This window comes from Bombyx mori, chromosome 3 (genome assembly GCF_030269925.1).
Source record: "Bombyx mori chromosome 3, ASM3026992v2".
NCBI classification, from domain to species: domain Eukaryota; kingdom Metazoa; phylum Arthropoda; class Insecta; order Lepidoptera; family Bombycidae; genus Bombyx; species Bombyx mori.
The window spans coordinates 2,985,239-3,003,699 of NC_085109.1; the positions used below are offsets into that span (position 1 = coordinate 2,985,239).

Below are 18,461 nucleotides of genomic sequence, written 5' to 3' on the forward strand. Positions count from 1 at the left end.
CAGAGATTAGCGCGTTCAAACAAACAAACAAACAAACTCTTCAACTTTATAATATTAGTATAAATAAACGTATAGTAATCATACAAACACTATCAGTAATGTCTTATTAACCTCTGACTGGGTTAATATAAAAGCAAACCACGAAAAAATAAAATTTACAAATATTAACATTCATATTAAATCAGTTATCACGTGATAACCCACGGCAAATTCTTGTTTCTGTTCAATTGTTTCTCACATCACCAGCAATCAGTTTAAACATGTAAAATCTATCAAACTTTTACATTATATTCGAGGTGTGATATTTTCGGTGCGTATCAAAGATTCTAAATTTAATTTTAGATTTCTCAAAAACAAATATGTAAAATACACAGTAAAATAAAACGCAAAAAATATCTTGTAGATTTACATTGCAACATTAATTATTTATATTTATTTCAAAAGCATCAGTGCAAGTCTTCGCAAGTATTCATATTAACGAATAAAAGATATGCTCGTATGTAAATCTTTGAAGATACTGAAATACAACGATCTTATAACACGATTTTCAGTTTAGGTAAAGTGTGTGTGTGAAATAAAAGTTTTTTTTTTTTGTTGCTTAGATGAGTGGACGAGCTCACAGCCCACCTGATATTAAGTGGTTACTGGAGCCCATAGACATCTACAACTTAAATGCGCCACCCACCTTGAGATATAAGTTCTAAGGTCTCAAGTATATTTACAACGGCTACCCCACCCTTCAAACCGAAACGCATTACTGCTTCACGGCAGAAATAGGCGGGGCGGTGGTACCTAGCCGTGCGGACTCACAAGAGGTCCTACCACCAGTAATTACGCCAATTATAATTTTGCGGGTTTGATTTTTATTACACGATGTTATTCCTTCACCGTGGAGTCAATCGTGAACAATTGTTGAGTACGTATTTGATTAGAAAAATTGGTACCCGCCTGAGATTCGAACATCGGTGCATCGCCTCAACACGTATGCACCAGACGTCTTATCCATTAGGCCACGACGACTTCAAAATGTAAATATCGTTATATTGAAACAGCCGAACAAACAAAAAGCACTGGCGTCTCATAATTTTGTGGAAGAGGGAGACGATTACGGCTATTAAATATGCATTAACGAAATTTTTCTCTTTAAAAGCTGAAAAAAAAAAACGGCGTAAAAAGAAAATTGCCAATTAGGATCTGAAGCACCGCGCCGCCGGCCACCTTTCTGCTACAGAATTCAATTTGTACGGTAAATAAACAAGAACATTGTAACGCTTAGAATGTTTTTGAAGATATTTAATAATTATAGTTTTTTGGAACGAAATTCCTTATGGGACGACGCGGAGAGGTACCCTAACCAGGAAAAAACGTCCGTAACGTAAGATTTTTATTAGTAATGCACACAGTGTACGACTTAACTTTGTAATAACTTACAAATTAGTAATGCACACAGTGTACGACTTAACTTTGTAATAAAGTACAAAAAAAAACAATTTTTTTTTATCATTCATTGACCACGACCTCAGAGCGTTCGTTTGCACAATAAACTGACTCTTATGCAAACAACCGTGAATGAAGTGTACCACAAGAACTTCGCACGTTACCGGATGACCGTGGGTTGTTGCGAAACCTCCAGTTTTATTTTCTTTATACCTCGAAAAGAACTTCAAATTAATATTTTTATAATAAGGAACTTCGTTCCTATCCAGTGTCCCACGACCACCACACATCTTTTTTTTGTGTTCACTGTTAGCCCGAGTCGAAACGCCACAAAAGAGCCTAGACTGACCCAAAGGTATCAGACAGACTTTCCAAAGAAAAGGGGAAGGAAAGGCAGGAAAATGTTTGATTAACGATTACTAATATGGGTGGTAATCATCAAAAGTCGGATACCGAAAACAAAATGTCCGTATCCGTTGCATTTATCTGGCCGCCTTTGATATTCTGTGTGACGAGACGTATTCATGAATAAATCATCAAAATATAGTTGTAATGATAATTGAATACACACTTGACGTGCTTCTACCACGGGTAATGGTGGATCAGTATTGCGAGTTTGTGCATAACCAGGTATTCGATTAGAATTCTGAATTTCTTTTCTCCGTATAATATTATATCACCAGACCGTATATATCACAGAAAGCGTGGCTGCTTCACATCCGAAATAAGTAAACTTTTTAATGTCAATTAAAAATAGCATTATTAACAATGAATGAAAAGTCCAAGCGTAAATTTGATTTAATAATAATTACATGAGCAACAACCTGCTTGTATCGCGATTGATACAAATGAAGGACATGCTTGAAATTTAAATTTTACTAACACAGTACTTATGGTATATTTTTTGGTCACTCATTTTTTACAGATCTAATTTTTATAATCTTTGTTTTTTATTGCCCTTGAGGGACGACGAGCATACGGCCCACCTGATGGTGAGTGGCTACCGTCGCCCATGGACTTAAGCAATACCAAGGCCAGAGCCAAGCCGCTGCCCGTCAAAGCCATAATCGTTAAGTTTTATGTTTACATACTGACATTTCACATACTGAATATATTTCTCGGCGTGTTCACGAATGTAAATAAATTATGCAAGATGATAAATTGACAGTAATTACGTGATACAGGAGCGGCGACGGTTAGCGCGTTACTGTTTACGTCACTGACGCAGGGCGTAATGATGTTACCGCTCTGAATGACTAACTAAGTAGCGTTAGGGCGATTTTAAAACCTTCATTTTAATGTTCCACGTTACCCGGCTGCTTTCGGTTTTAATTTGATATCCATATCCGTGTGTGTGTGTGTAGCGTCGGAAATTCTATTAAACGAACGCTATTAACTAATAGTATTTTTCCTCGCGAAAATAAAGTTTTATATCAATTCTAACTACATTGTTTTTTCATGATATGACGTATTTTTTAAATTACGTAGATTCTTAAATGATCATTCTGTCAGGTTCTGTCATGTGTTCATCATTGTTTTTTCCTTTATTGATCTATTACGAAGCAATTAAAATTACCACCAAATAAGTCGCATAAGTGTATTTGTTACATCGCTACGTTTACAAAATACCTAAATAACCTAAATAAGTAATTTAAAAAAAACTATATAACTACCTCTAATACCTATTGAGTTCTAAACGAATTGCATGTAAAGTCGCTGGACTAATTCCGGGCGTAATTTTTTTAAAATTGCAAACGATACTTGGAAGATCTCCGGCCCCAACTATGGCTCCTTTAATCTATCCAACCACGTGATTACAGTCAGGCGATTTCTTCATATGGACCCGTAGTTAAACAACTATAAAGCATATCGCTTTTAGCGATAACACCGCCTATTGTATAAATGTGTCTTGTTGACTGTTTTCTAATATTAATTGTGTTTTGATGTGCAATAATATTCTCTCTCTCTCTGTCTCTTTCTCTCTAAAGATGAACGTGCCACTTTAAAAACCACTTAATAATTCTAAGCCCCGATTCAAAGAAGATTTATGAAATTTTGCACTCTTCATCCAAAACATTTAAATGTTTCTTAGTACACGTAAAGTTTACATTGAAACTACATTTCCGGCGGCAGTGCGTACGAGGCTCAACGTTCGTTTAATTATTCATGCAATTAACTGATTATCACGACACTAGAGCCTCCCGCGCGCTAAGCCTCTATTCACACGTAGTACATACACATGACGGCCTTTTGTGTTCATTTCACATCACTAATTATTACTATATACTCTATTCCAATTACGAAGTCCCTTTTGACACTTCTTAGAACGTAACTCTCCACGTTTCGCATGATTTGAAATAATAATATTTTTTTGTTGATGGTCGTAAATCATCATTTAACACGTTCACTGCGGAACAGGCCCAAATCAGCCTGCCGCGGAATTTCACCTGGTGCGGACGAAGAAAACTATGTCCCTCTCGCTGGTGCGGAACGATTATCTCAGGTGTTTGTAAAGGTACGACAAAGACAAATATATATTTGAGATTGTGGTCAAAAGTATAGGTGTTCCCTATAAAAACATCACGGCAGGCCTTTATCGGCCTATCACGCACTGACGGTAAAAAATATCAACTCGGTGCGGGAGGAGGCCTATTGTGGCCCGCCGTCCCAACAGGCTGTTGGCGGCCCGATACCGCACAGAGCGCCCGCCTCGCCAGTTAGTGTTGGGCAAGCTATCGAAACTGACGTACGTCACGTTTTTTTTATTCCTTAAAATTAAAGGCACGATGTCAGGCAACAAAAGAAAGATAAATATTTTGGAAAATAAATTAATTTGCGGTGCAGATAGTGATAGTGACAGCAGTTAGAAGATATTTTCCTTCAAGAAAATGAAAAACTGCGGGAAACCATGAAGAGTTCCGAGGTGAAAAGGAAAGTAAAAAAAATTAAAACATACTGCAGAATGTGCAAGCAAAATCTTTGTGCGAAATGTTTTAAAGACAGCCATTAATAAATAATTAAATAAACAATTTTTATTTCTTTACTTTAATTCTGTTTTATTTTCGATATCCCCTTATTTTTGTCTTTCCCATCACTACTAAAAATACTTTCTAGTGCGGTTCTGGTCGATATCGACCCGCCACTTTCCCTGGTTTATTTCTCATTTTCTGTTCGGCAGATCCCGGGGCGAATCAAATCTAAAGAAGTTGGGTTCAAGGTTTTTCCAACAGTCCAAAAACTGTTCACCTACATTATGTTTTCGCAAAGTTATAGAAATTTAATCTAACCTTGTGCTGACGTGTCGAAAAAGACCTACCACGCACTGGCGGAAAAATCATTGGGGGCACAATTTGGCCCGCCGCCGCACCAGACAAAGGTTTAAGATTTTACTTGCCGCAGCGAACGTGTTAAAAATACACAATCAATATAAATCATCACTACATAGTATAAAACAAAGTCGCTTTCTCTGTCCCTATATCCCTATGTACGCTTAAATCTTGAAAACTACGCAACGGATTTTTATGCAGTTTTTTTTAATAGATAGAGTGATTGAAGAGAAAGGTTTATATGTATAATAACATCCGTTAAATAGTGGAGAAGTCAATAATAAATTACAGTTTCCGAAGCGAAGCGAGGGCGGGTCGCTAGTTATAGAATGAAAAATGGGACTTTGTAATTGGAATAGAGTATAGATAGTAGGCAGCGGCTTGGCTCTGCCACTGGCATTGCTGAAGTCCATGGGCGACGGTAACCACTCACCATCAGCTGGGCCGTATGCTCGTCCGCCTACAAGGGCAATAAAAAAAAAGATACGTTTTCGAATATGCTAACTTAATAGTCAGACTGTTCTTAGCCTAAATGTCGTCCGTGTTGTTGAGATGGTAACCGACACAAGGCAACTAATTTTGTAAGTTTGAATTTGAATTGAATCGGCCCACCTGGTGTTAAGCGGTTACCGAAGCCTGTATAAATTCGAATGTGAATGCCATTCACTTGTGGTATGAAGTCTCTATTTCAATTGTATAATATGGCGGCCATTCCAAACGACTGCTTCGCGATTACTATTCGTGAATGATCTTTTCAGCGGGTCGCGATTCCGATCCGGAAGTAGATTCATTCGCAAAACAGCTACCCTTGAGTTGTTAGGTCTCTTTTGAAGGCGCTCGGGTAACTGTTAGCAAATTCCACCCCTCCTGGCCAAGCCTTTTGCTCGCCCACCTGCCCTGGTAAAACTGGAAAGGCCTCCGGGTCACCAGTAAATTCTCAAATATAAAAAAAAAACTATTCGTGAAAATCGTAATCATGAAGAATACGCACTAGAAAATATTAAAATCAATTAATAGATTCGGATCTGAGTCGTAGTACAGTCGCAGGATCACGCAGGAATATAATTAATAGGCCGTGGACTATCGTAAATTTAATACGTGACATGATAAGATTTGTTGCACGACAATTAATTGTTGATCCCTAAAAGTTTTTAAAGGTTTAAAGGTTTTTAAGGCTTAAAGGTATTTAGGTTTTTTTTTATTGCTTGGATGGGTGGACGAGCTGACAGCTCACCTGGTGTTAAGTGGTTACTGGAGCCCATAGACATCTATAACGTAAATGCGCCACTAACTACGGAATAGTACCGTATGCATTCGCGCCAAAATGTTATTTGGTATTTAATTTTTTTAATAAACTATGGTCATTTACTAGTTACAAATCAATAAAAAAACAAAGGGATAGAGAGCATAATGCCTGAACTGTGCCTTATTACATTGCGTGAACCGCAAAAAAAGTTTGTATTCCACATAACGATCAGAATCGAAATTTTTGTAAAGAATAAATGGTATAAAAAATCTATGTTTTTCCGACATATAGAACAGAATTATAGTTGAGGCCATTAAGTTACTGACTATAGTACGTAAGTATATATATAATGATGTGGAGTATTTCAGAATGAATAAACAATTAGAGACATAATTGTGTTTTTTTTAAATAAGAAAACAATATTTTAAGTCCTTAATCTCTTTTAAAATTAATATTAAAAACTGAAACAGTAAGTAGTATTAATAAACTAGACAAAACTGAACTCTCTTTTTACTCAATGATAGACTTCACTCCATGGCACTGAATAACACTGAAGAAAAATCCTTTTTTAAAACTAAAGAATTTTTAATAATAAAGGTTTTCCTTTACACGTATATAATTTTCGCTAAAGTTTATTAATATAATAGCACAACATATTCGGGATATTTTAGCAACAATTAGTTGAAATTAACGCAAAATAATTACATAAAACAATGAATATGAAATGAACTCATTAAATCACGTTATCTATAATGCGAAACAATCTAATTGTATCATAAATATTAAAGGGCACTCGATTTCACTCCCAGCCTTCTTAATCAAAGCCTTAAAGTTATTAATTGCTGTATTAATTCTCTTTGTTCCTTCGTTCCCGTGCGTTGAATATTTACAGTTATGACACTGCGTCTTGAGTGATCTTTAGTACCGGTAAAATGGGGCGATTAGGGATTGAAAGGCGAATCGGGAAAAAACCGGGAAAATCTTTCGACGCTCAATATAAGTTTTATATTCGTTGCAAAATCTTCCATTTTTTGTAGTTTAATAGTAGAATGTTGAAAGTTTACAAAACAAGTCTGAATATGCATGATAATAGCTGCTAACTTATAAAAAATCGCGTTTCAAATTAACTTCCTGTGGTGGTAATTATTTTAGTGCTAGAAACTTTGCTCTCTTTTATTTATTTGATAATAATAGAAGACGACTATGATTTATAAACGTTATTTAGTGTTTGAACCAGCATATATATTAAAGGTAAGTCTCAGTTGTTATTGGTTTTAATGTATTTGATTAAATAAAAATACATGTAAAAATCTGTTGTTTTTGGGGATATTGGGGACATCTTAGGTACAAATAACAACGAAAAAGGGGTCAATTGGGATGAGAATACGTGAAATGGAAACGACCTAAGTATAAATAGGTACAGGTTTGTAGGGTTGTCTATGTAGTTATAACAATATTTTTTAAATTTGTTGGTAAAAATCTGGTTTATCGAAGCGAAATTGGGAATAAGTCTTTAGTTGAAATAGATAAGCAATTTAATATAAGTAAGTCGATTTTGCAGAGACATGTAACAAGATCAATGAAATCTCAAGGTGGACAAAAATGTCTGAGTAATACATAATAAAATATTTAATATTTGTTCAGAGTGGGGGTATTCATCTGATTAATCCATGGAATAACCGACACACCTAATCTCTTAACCCAGATAGAAATATCAGCCCCTAAGTACTTACCAAGAACAGAGAAATATAAACCGTTTATAAGAAAGCCCACTATATATGTATAAATATATATATATAAATCCCGTAACTCTTATACCGTATATATATATATATATATATATATTGTTGTTACTGCACTGTCGATTACACCTATAATTGAGGTGATGTCTGCCATGTACTTTGTCAGTTTTTCAATTTTTTTATTGATGATCACTTTGTTGGTGCAACTAAATAAATAAATAAATTAAATCTATATATAAAAATAAAAGTAGTGCCAACCCTAGCAAATTTCTCATTTCGTCCCAATTAATCGCAATTTTCGGGTAAATAGGGATTACACCTATTTTTGCATTTTTTGCTTAAACTGGAATGCTACTTGCATAATTTTAAATTAGACAACAAAGATGCCCCCAAGACTCAATCATTTTGATCCTGATATAGCATTATATACATCAACAACTATCTTAAAATTGCTCATAAAGTTGGAATTTGTCCCTAATCGCCCCATTTTACGGTATTTATAGTGGCATTGTTCAAAAAAGTGGTGTTCTAAATTCAATTGTATATATTATTTTTTTTATTTAGCTTAAAACTTTTTTCTAGGTAAACTTATTTTGATGATTCTTGTAATTTTATTAAAATCTGAGCTGTACTTAATTTGTCCTCAATGATGCACACAATTGAGTTAGACTATATTTATAATGTTCTCATTTTCTTTTGTTAAGGTCGTTTTTGTTTGTTTGCTTAATAAAGTTTTGCATTATCAAACTGTTATGAAGCTGCGCGTGTCTAAAGTATACTTAAAATGGTTCACAACACCTCGTGGTCTTGTCTCTTTTTTTAATTATTTTATTCATCATTCTCCTGCCCTTCTCCCAGTCACCTGGGGTCGACGCAACATCTTTTCTCCATCCGTACTCCTCTATCATATACCATTTCTTCGCTTACTCCCCTCTTACACATATCATCTTTAACGCAATCCATCCATTTTTCTTAGGTCTACCTCTTCCTCTAAAGCCTTCCACATTCATAGGTAAAACTCTCTTGACAGCCTCTTTGTCAATGTCATCACATATCCATACCATCCCACACGCCCACTTCTTAACTGAGTTATTAATATAGACAATAATATATGTAGGTAACGAAATCTATTTAAAAACATTTAAGTAGGTTTATACCTAAAAAGGCTTTTTAAACATTCTTAACATCAACTTGTTTTTTTTAATATGCCAGCCATATGCTTTAGAGATTCTATTTTGAACTAATAGTTGAGATTACGAATTGCTTCACAGATAAAGAATGAATCAGTGTAGTAAACGCGCATAGTTGACTTTGTTGCTTAGTCCGTCTAAATATTATTTTATTATGACTTTTACATTTAAATCCTTAAATCGCTTATGTCATGTGTGTTTTAAGGTTATTTATAAATCTACAACCATGAGAGAAACATCCGATATTAAATAACCGTTTTAATGAATTAGAAAAAGATCTCCGAAATATTATCTCCTTGAAATATTGTTTTGTGACGTCATCAAAACGACGCGATCTCGCTTAGTCGAAATTTCCCGATAGAGGTTGAATGCTCGTTCGGGAGTTGCCTCCGAACGATCGAAAGTTGTTCCAGTAAACAAATAAATTGACTAAAAGCATCGGAGCGACATCTGCGGTGAGCGACGCGCGGCGCTGCGCATCAATTATTACCGTCTCTAATGAACACAAATCCTTTGATTCCATTGAACGAGTGCCAGTGGGAATTTGTGGCAGAATTCACGAGCGATTTTACTTTATTGATATGTATGTTTTAATACCCTTTTATTAGCTTCAGACGTATGTATGTTAGACGTTAGTATGTAACGGAATCTGTGAACATGATTTTGACCCTCGTTCAAAACGTCAGATTAACTCGAAATTTGGTATACTTATTAAGGACCGATGACAATTCAATACTCAAAAAAAATAATGAAATTCAACTAAAAAATTAAAAACGCCACGCTTTTTTTTTTATAATAAAATCATTTTTCTTACACTGTTTTTAATTCAAATTTATTTTCTATTTTTTAGTTGGATTATCTATAAAAGCGTATTTTGTTAGTTTTTTTAAACTATTATTTATTTTTAAACATAACGTGATGAATTTTGTTTTATCAGCGCTTACGGTCCGGGCCAGGGAAAGTTTATTATCGTTTAATCAGAAAGTTACATGTACGTAATATCAACGTTATTGTTAGTTCTTTAGTTGACTATAGGTATACATTTACTATAAATGTTATGCTATAAAAGTGATTGTTAAGGTTAATGAAACCGGCGGTATCTGTTGTTTTGCTATCCTGCTATGAAGATAATCTAATAAGCAATAGATTAATAGTTAGAATTTACCGATTATAATTACCTAAATTTTGAGCAATTTAATCCGTGGGAAATGTCGTTGTTACCATAGTAACTGTTATCACAGTTCTTTAGTTGACTATAGGTATGCTATAAAAGTGATTGTTAAGGCTAATGAAAAAGGCGGTATCTGTTCATTTGCTATCCTGCTATGAAGATAATCTAATAAGCAATAGATTAATAGTTAGAGTTTACTAATCCGTGGGAAATGTCGTTGTTACCACAGTAACTGTTATCACAGTTCTTTAGTTGACTATAGGTATGCTATTAAAGTGATTGTTAAGGTTAATGAAACCGGCGGTATCTGTTCTTTTGCTATCCTGCTATGAAGATAATCTAATAAAGAATAGATTAATAGTTAGAATTTACCGATTATAATTACCTAAATTTTGAGCAATTTAATCCGTGAAAAATGTCGTTGTTACTATAGTAACTGTTATCACAGTTCTTTAGTTGACTATAGGTATGCTATAAAAGTGATTGTTAAGGCTAATGAAAAAGGCGGTATCTGTTCTTTTGCTATCCTGCTATGAAGATAATCTAATAAGCAATAGATTAATAGTTAGAATTTACCGATTATAATTACCTAAATTTTGAGCAATTTAATCCGTGGGAAATGTCGTTGTTACCATAGTAACTGTTATCACAGTTCTTTAGTTGACTATAGGTATGCTATAAATGTGATTGATAAAGTTAATGAAACAGGCGGCATCTGTTCTTTTGCTATCCTGCTATGAAGATAATCTAATAAGCAATAGATTAATAGTTAGAGTTTACTAATCCGTGGGAAATGTCGTTGTTACCACAGTAACTGTTATCACAGTTCTTTAGTTGACTATAGGTATGCTATTAAAGTGATTGTTAAGGTTAATGAAACCGGCGGTATCTGTTCTTTTGCTATCCTGCTATGAAGATAATCTAATAAAGAATAGATTAATAGTTAGAATTTACCGATTATAATTACCTAAATTTTGAGCAATTTAATCCGTGAAAAATGTCGTTGTTACTATAGTAACTGTTATCACAGTTCTTTAGTTGACTATAGGTATGCTATAAAAGTGATTGTTAAGGCTAATGAAAAAGGCGGTATCTGTTCTTTTGCTATCCTGCTATGAAGATAATCTAATAAGCAATAGATTAATAGTTAGAATTTACCGATTATAATTACCTAAATTTTGAGCAATTTAATCCGTGGGAAATGTCGTTGTTACCATAGTAACTGTTATCACAGTTCTTTAGTTGACTATAGGTATGCTATAAATGTGATTGATAAAGTTAATGAAACAGGCGGCATCTGTTCTTTTGCTATCCTGCTATGAAGATAATCTAATAAGCAATAGATTAATAGTTAGAGTTTACTAATCCGTGGGAAATGTCGTTGTTACCACAGTAACTGTTATCACAGTTCTTTAGTTGACTATAGGTATGCTATAAAAGTGATTGTAAAGGTTAATGAAACCGGCGGTATCTGTTCTTTTGCTATCCTGCTATGAAGATAATCTAATAAACAATAGATTAATAGTTAGAATTTACCGATTATAATTACCTAAATTTTGAGCAATTTAATCCGTGGGAAATGTCGTTGTTACCACAGTAATTGCTAATATGTGTAATATGTGAAGTAAGGTTAAAAACATTCAGTTCTTTTTTCCCTATAAAATAAATAAATCAAACATTAAGCTGCAGTGGCAAAAACTTGGGTTAATAGAACATAAATAACGTGTTTTTGAGATTCAATTTCTGTTATAGCTAGTATTATAGACCCGAAATAAAAAGGACAGAGAAAAATCATATTCTGCGAAACCAGCAATGTAAGCCGAAAGTGGCGGAATCTATCCCTCCTCAAATAATACGTGGATTCCGCGTATGAACTGATTTTAATTGTGTTAGTTGAAGGTAGATCGAAATTTGTTTTTATTTTTTTCCGTAGCCTGCGTCTTTTACTATAATATGGTGGTAATACCCCTTGTGAGACCGCACGGGTAACACCACCCCGCCTATTTTTGCAGTGAAGCAGTAATGCGTTTCGGTTTGAAGGGCGGGGCAGCCGTTGTAATTATACTGAGACCTAAGAACTCGTATCTCAAGGTGGGTGGTGGCACTTACGTTGTAGATGTCCATGGGCTCCAGTAACCACTTAACATCAGGTGGGCTGTGAGCTCGTCTACCCATCTAAGAAATAAAAAATAAAAAATATAAAAATTCTCTAGTATATGGTGTCATAGATAATGACATCCGCTATCCGCTACCCGCTACCCGCTTCTGCTTGTGTCTCGCACAGCGCCGGGTCGCGCTACATCAAGTATGCACTAAGGGAATGCGAGAGCGATGCGACACCTCGGCCCGTTCATTTCATTGTCTCTGCTCTGGTACACTCTTCTCTATGTGCGATAGAGTTTGAATCATTCAATAGATTCACTAGTCGTTTTACAAGCTTTCGGTAGATATCTTAATTCATAGGTTTATTTATAGTATAGGTATTTTATTCAAATATGGTCAGTGTTAGTATTTTAGCACTCAATCGTTTGTTAAAGTTTCGAGGACTGTGCCGTATCAGAGATAATAATTTTCGGGATGGTAGAAGACAGCAGGCAGCGGCTTGGCTCTGCCCCTGGCATTGCTGAAGTCCATGGGCGACGGTAGCCACTCACCATCAGGTGGGCCGTATGCTCGTCTGCCTACAAGGGCAAAAAAAAACATATTCATATTAAAGATAATATTCTATGGAGGTCTCATAGATTTCTACAACTGACTACTACAATTTGAAGGCAAAACGAAGCAGGCGTTCATTAATTTTATTACATTGCGTTCAATAAATGCTAGTAAAATATTTATATATGTCGATTAAATTTTACTTTAATACGATTTATTTTTGTTTTCTGGAAAAAAAATCCCATAAATCCAACATATGCTGCTACCCCATTAATTTATTATAAAAAACGCATATTTACATCACAATGAGTTCTGTTTATGGATATTGATTAATCCGCAGTGGTTAATTCGGATACCAGACTAACACTCAATGATCGAAGAAAAACTTGAGACAACATTTAGTCCTTGTTTAATTTATTTAAAACACATCAAATTTTCTAATTTAGAACATAGTGCTAATCCTACATCACTATTTAGACAATAGGAAATGATCAAATTAAAATGTTTACAAAAAAGATAATCTCATTATAAAATGTCTATATTATGCCTGTCTGTTTGGTTCAAACCTCATTACTGATACTAAGGAGGCTTGCGGTTTTCAAAACGATATCCAAAACGTAGATAATTCGATTTAATTCTGTCGCGAATTAGTCATGAGCCTATAGTAGCACTTCAGCTCTTGGAAGGGGGGACAGCCGTTCTACAGGTTCAAGGCGGAAGGCAGTATTTATGCTGACATATATACACGCTGCACTAGTCACTTAGCATCAAAAAGAGTGTCAGCACGTTGATCCACCTAGAGCAATATATCAAAAAACCTCACCCGGCTTGGATTGAGCGTACTGGTTAATGAAAACTGCCGGGAAAGTAATCAAACTATCTTCTTCTATGTCCTAGTCAAATGCTAATGAAACAAATTTGATTTATTATTGCGTAGATGGGTGGACGAGCTCACAGCCCACCTGGTGTTAAGTGGTTACTGGAGCCCATAGACATCTACGACGTAAATGCGCCACACACCTTGAGATATAAGTTCTAAGGTCTCAGTATAGTTACAACGGCTGCCTCACCCTTCAAACCGAAACTCATTACTGCTTCACGGCAGAAATAGGCGGGGCGGTGGTACCTACCCGCGCGGACTCACAAGAGGTCCTACCACCAGTAAACTAAAATATTAAATTGCTGCATTTGAAATTAGCTTTCGACCAAATAGAATTAGATTAAAAGACATCAACGCGTGTCTGTAAGTTAATTAAGTTCATTCGGATCGATTGCTATAGTATTGTTTCAAAATTACGCTTTGATCGCTTGCATTGTACGAGTAGGTACTGTTGATCCTTCTTTTCTCGCAAAGCGATCGTACTGGTTTAGGGAGAAAAGTCGAGCGATTGGTACACAATGTAAATAAGATTTATATCATAGTGTAGGTATATAAGCTTCGAGTACGTGGTAGGGCCTCTTGTGAGTCCGTGCGGGTAGGTATCACCGCCCTGCCTATTTCTGCCGTGAAGCAGTAATGCGTTTCGGTTTGAAGGGTGGGGCAACCGTTGTAACTATACTGAGATCTTAGATCTTATATCTCAAGGTGGGTGGCGTATTTATGTTGTAGATGTCCATGGGCTCCAGTAACCACTTTACACCAGGAGGACTGTGAGCTCGTCCACCCATCTAAGCAATAAAAAAAAAGAGTTTTAAAATAATACGTCGAGTGGTCCTCGATCTATGATGTTTCTCTTAAACAAATTTAAAAAAAAACAATTTGGATATGGTTTATTGCGTTAATACGACTGCCTCCACATTCGTAGCTCAATTCGCCACTTGACAAACAAAAAAATACACGAAAAATCAAAGAATAATGAAATTTATGTTGATATTCCAAAAAAAAATCGTTTCTCATTTAATAACACCGAAAGAATTCGTATAAATTGAAAGAAAAATCAAATTGTTATTACGTTTGAGTACGTTTGGGAATTGGGCGGGTGTTTCGGAGGAGAAGCGTCGCGACGGTCGACTGCTCGCGGACTCACGAGTCAAAGAGAGCCCCGACATCGATACGACCCCTCACCCTCCGATGCGGAAATGTGGTTCAATGAAGATATCAAAATTTTTGATTCAAAATTGTCTGGTGTTACGTGTTCCGACCCGAAATTCGTGTCTGTATCCGGCATATTTCTGCCGCTATACACACATATTTGAATATTCTGTTAATGTGCTACAATGTTAAAGTGATAGGTAGGCTATCTAAGGCTGTTAATAAAATCAAATCAAAACCAAAAAAAATTATTCAACATAACGTCAAAAAGAATTACGGCCAATTCACAAAAACTAGCCTCCGTCCTGAGAAGAACTGGCAAGAAACTTAGCGGGCATGTCTTTTTTTTTAAATATTAGATTTTTTTACATATTCATTTTTAAAAGCCATTATAACGTAACTATTATTGCAATATTGAAATGCCCGGAGCGAGCAACTCATTACCACTTTGTGCAATCTTCTAGATAATCATTAACTTTATAGTAAGCTTTATTGCACAGATGTTCTTTAGTAGTTTTCTTAAACCTATGTATATGTAAGTTCTGAACATCTTGCGGGATTTTGTTGTACAGGCGCACAGACAAACACTCGAATGAATTTCGTATCTTATGTAACCTACTCATCGGCACATCAAGCTTGTGTTTGTTCCTAGTATTTCTATTATGTAAGTCAGACTTTTTAGGAAACCCCTCAATATGTTTACGAATATACATCAAATTTTCAAAAATGTACTCTACAGAAATTCTTAAGAGGATTCGGAAGAGTTAATATTCTACAGACCTTAAGTATTTTCGGATAATTATTAAGAATTAGGCATTAGGAAAATTAATATGAGGTATGTTTTTGTTCAACAGTTCCGGTGCGTTCCGTTCGTCGCCAGGTGGCGCGGCGAGCGAGTCTGCCGCTTCTCACCCACCGCCCCTCTTCCTGCCCCCCCACTTGTCACATCTGTCGCAGCATCTCAATCATTTATCACAGCCGTTCTTCCCATTGAAAGGTGAGTTAACCTCAGATTTTGTAGTATCAGGAAACACTATTATATTATTTAGGATTTTATTTAGCTTTTCCTAAAAGCTGTTTTGGAATAGTTTTCAAAAGTTCCTTTGGAGTTGCCACTTTCTCAATATCCGTCAATAGAAGTAGAATCGACAATTATTTTCCTATCTACATGTACATATTCGTAAACTTCAAATTTCTATTTTAAAATTTCTCACAAAGAAATACGCCTACATACTTGACACGTATGAAGGAATAACATCGTGTTATAAACATGACATTCAAAAATGTCATTTAAGTCATTTTCACTACCCTGTTAATTTCTGCCGCGAACTGCTGTTGATTTAAGGCTTCAAAACCTTAAACCTGACCCTCTTGCCGTTATACAGTGAACTTGAGATTCCAGTCTCATGTCTCAAGGCATTTACGTTGCGATGTACGTATATCGGCTCCGATATCAAATTATCACGGCCGTCCAATTTAAAAAAAACATATAGCATACACTGTTTCTGACCTGAAATATTAGATTTGAGTTTGAATTGATTCGTACCACGGCTTCTTTACTCTTCATATCCTAAAAAATGATTACTAGAGTTGTAGAAGTAGGCACCATTGTGCTAAACACGTTGATGACTCTACAATACGCCCGCCCAATACTAAAGATAGGCAATTATAATAAATTTGTAAGAAAAAATTATTTAATTGTAAAAAAAATCGTGGGGTGATTTTCAGGATATTATCAAAATAACCTTTCTACTGATATCTGTTCATAAAATATTTATAACTACTTATAACCCCACGCTTTTTTAGAATAAAATCATATTTTCTTACACTATTTTTCATTCAAATTTATTTTCTATTTTTTAGTTGGATTTTCTATAAAAGCGTATTTTGTTAGTTTTTTTTAAACTATTATTTATTAAAACTAAGCACGGCCGTACAGATAAAGCACCAAAATCGTCTAGATAATATTAATTTTTCAAAAGATTTCTTATCATTAGGCTGGGGTGCTCCGTGTCCGTGCTGTCCCAAAGAGGAAGCGAGGTCGTCGAGCGTGGCCGAGCTGCGGCGTAAAGCTCACGAGCACTCCGCCGCGCTGCTGCACTCGCTGGCCAGCTTCCAGTCGCGGGCCTTACTGCCGCTGCCGCTGCACTTACCGCCGCTGCCACTGGCCTTACTGCCGCACGACGCGCAGCACCAACCGAACTCCGCGCCGACCGAATCACCGAAGCACCTTGAATAATTCTCGTGAGCTAATTAACGGACTTACAAGAAATTGCAAATATGTACAGGGTGGCCCATAAGTCCTTTGATATGAAAAAAAATTTATTAAAATAAAACTAATTACATTATGAATTAAATTTTTATTTACATAAAAAGCTTAAAAAACGGGAATTATTTTTTGAAAATAACATCTCCTAAATGTAATCCGTTGCGATCACGGCACTCTTGCAAACGACGTCTAAAATTGTCGATGACTGCGCGGCACGTCACTGCTGAAATGCTTGTCATTTCTCTGCGGATGTTTTCTTTTAGGGCCTCAATTGACCGCGGGTTTGTGTCGTATACTTTAGCCTTAAGGTAGCCCCACAAAAAAAAATCCATCGGGGTCAGATCTGGACTACGTGGAGGCCAGGAAATGTCTCCTCTCTTAGAGATAACTTTGCCAGGAAAAAGTTGACGGATAACGGGCATAGCAGTGTTAGAGGTGTGAGAAGTGGCCCCATCCTGTTGAAACCACGTCCTGGCATTAAAGCCTGAAAAGTTTTGCAATTCTGGTATGAAAAACTCTTCGATCATAGCCACATATCGCTCCGACGTAACAGTAACTGCGCGCCCTCTGCCATCCTCAAAGAAGTAAGGCCCTAGGATACCACGGGCTGACATAGCGGCCCAAACAGTCACTTTCGGACTATGTAAGGGCTTCTGATGCTTAAGTTTTGGATTGATGGGGCTCCAATAGCGGCAATTTTGTTTACTAACATGCCCGTTAAGATGGAAATGAGCCTCGTCAGAGAACATTATGTTATTGAAGGAAGTAAACCGATTCAACATTTCATTCGCATAATTTTGTCTTTGAATACCGTCAGTTTCCTTTAATTCTTGAACCAACTGAATTTTGTAAGGGTGCATATGTAAATATTTCTTCAAAATCCGTTGTAACGATGTCCTGGATACGTTTAATGCTCTGGCGCGCTTACGAGTTGACTGTGTCGGATTTTCGCGAATAGACTGTGTCACTGTGTCTATGTTTTGTTCCGTACGTGACGTCCTTGGGCGACCCAACCGCGGTTTATCTAACGTCGAACCGGTCTCCTCGAACTTAGCAACCCAGTTCTTAATCGTTTGAAGAGTTGGAGTGTCGTCAAAGTTGTGTAAACCTTTGTGTTCTCGAAATTTACGCCGCGCAACGGTTGCCGAATTGTCGTTTTTATAAAACTCGTGCACACAAAACGCACGGTCCGCTCCGGTAAAACGCTCCATCGCGACTAAATTCCCAGAAACCGAAGTTACTCCCCCCGCTTCCCCTGCACCGCTCACGCGCGCCCTGTTCGTTTTATTCAAATTTTACTTTTCAAAGGACTTATGGGCCACCCTGTATAATAACCAATCAGTGCAATGTCTATCGTATACCCAATCTTTATTTCTACGATTTGTTTTATAGT

The 18,461-nt window shown here is 36.1% G+C and overlaps 1 protein-coding gene across 1 annotated transcript in view; it reads left to right on the top strand.

Moving 5' to 3' along the window:
• Positions 1–17,046, top strand: part of LOC101740728 (dorsal root ganglia homeobox protein) — a 98,362-nt gene extending 81,316 nt beyond the window's left edge. The window contains exons 9-10 of the mRNA XM_038021067.2: positions 15,654–15,796; positions 16,797–17,046. Coding sequence (XP_037876995.1) covers positions 15,654–15,796; positions 16,797–17,038 — 385 coding nt within the window. The 3' untranslated portion in view covers positions 17,039–17,046. The remainder of the gene's footprint in view (positions 1–15,653; positions 15,797–16,796) is intronic.
• Positions 17,047–18,461: the final 1,415 nt, after the last annotated feature.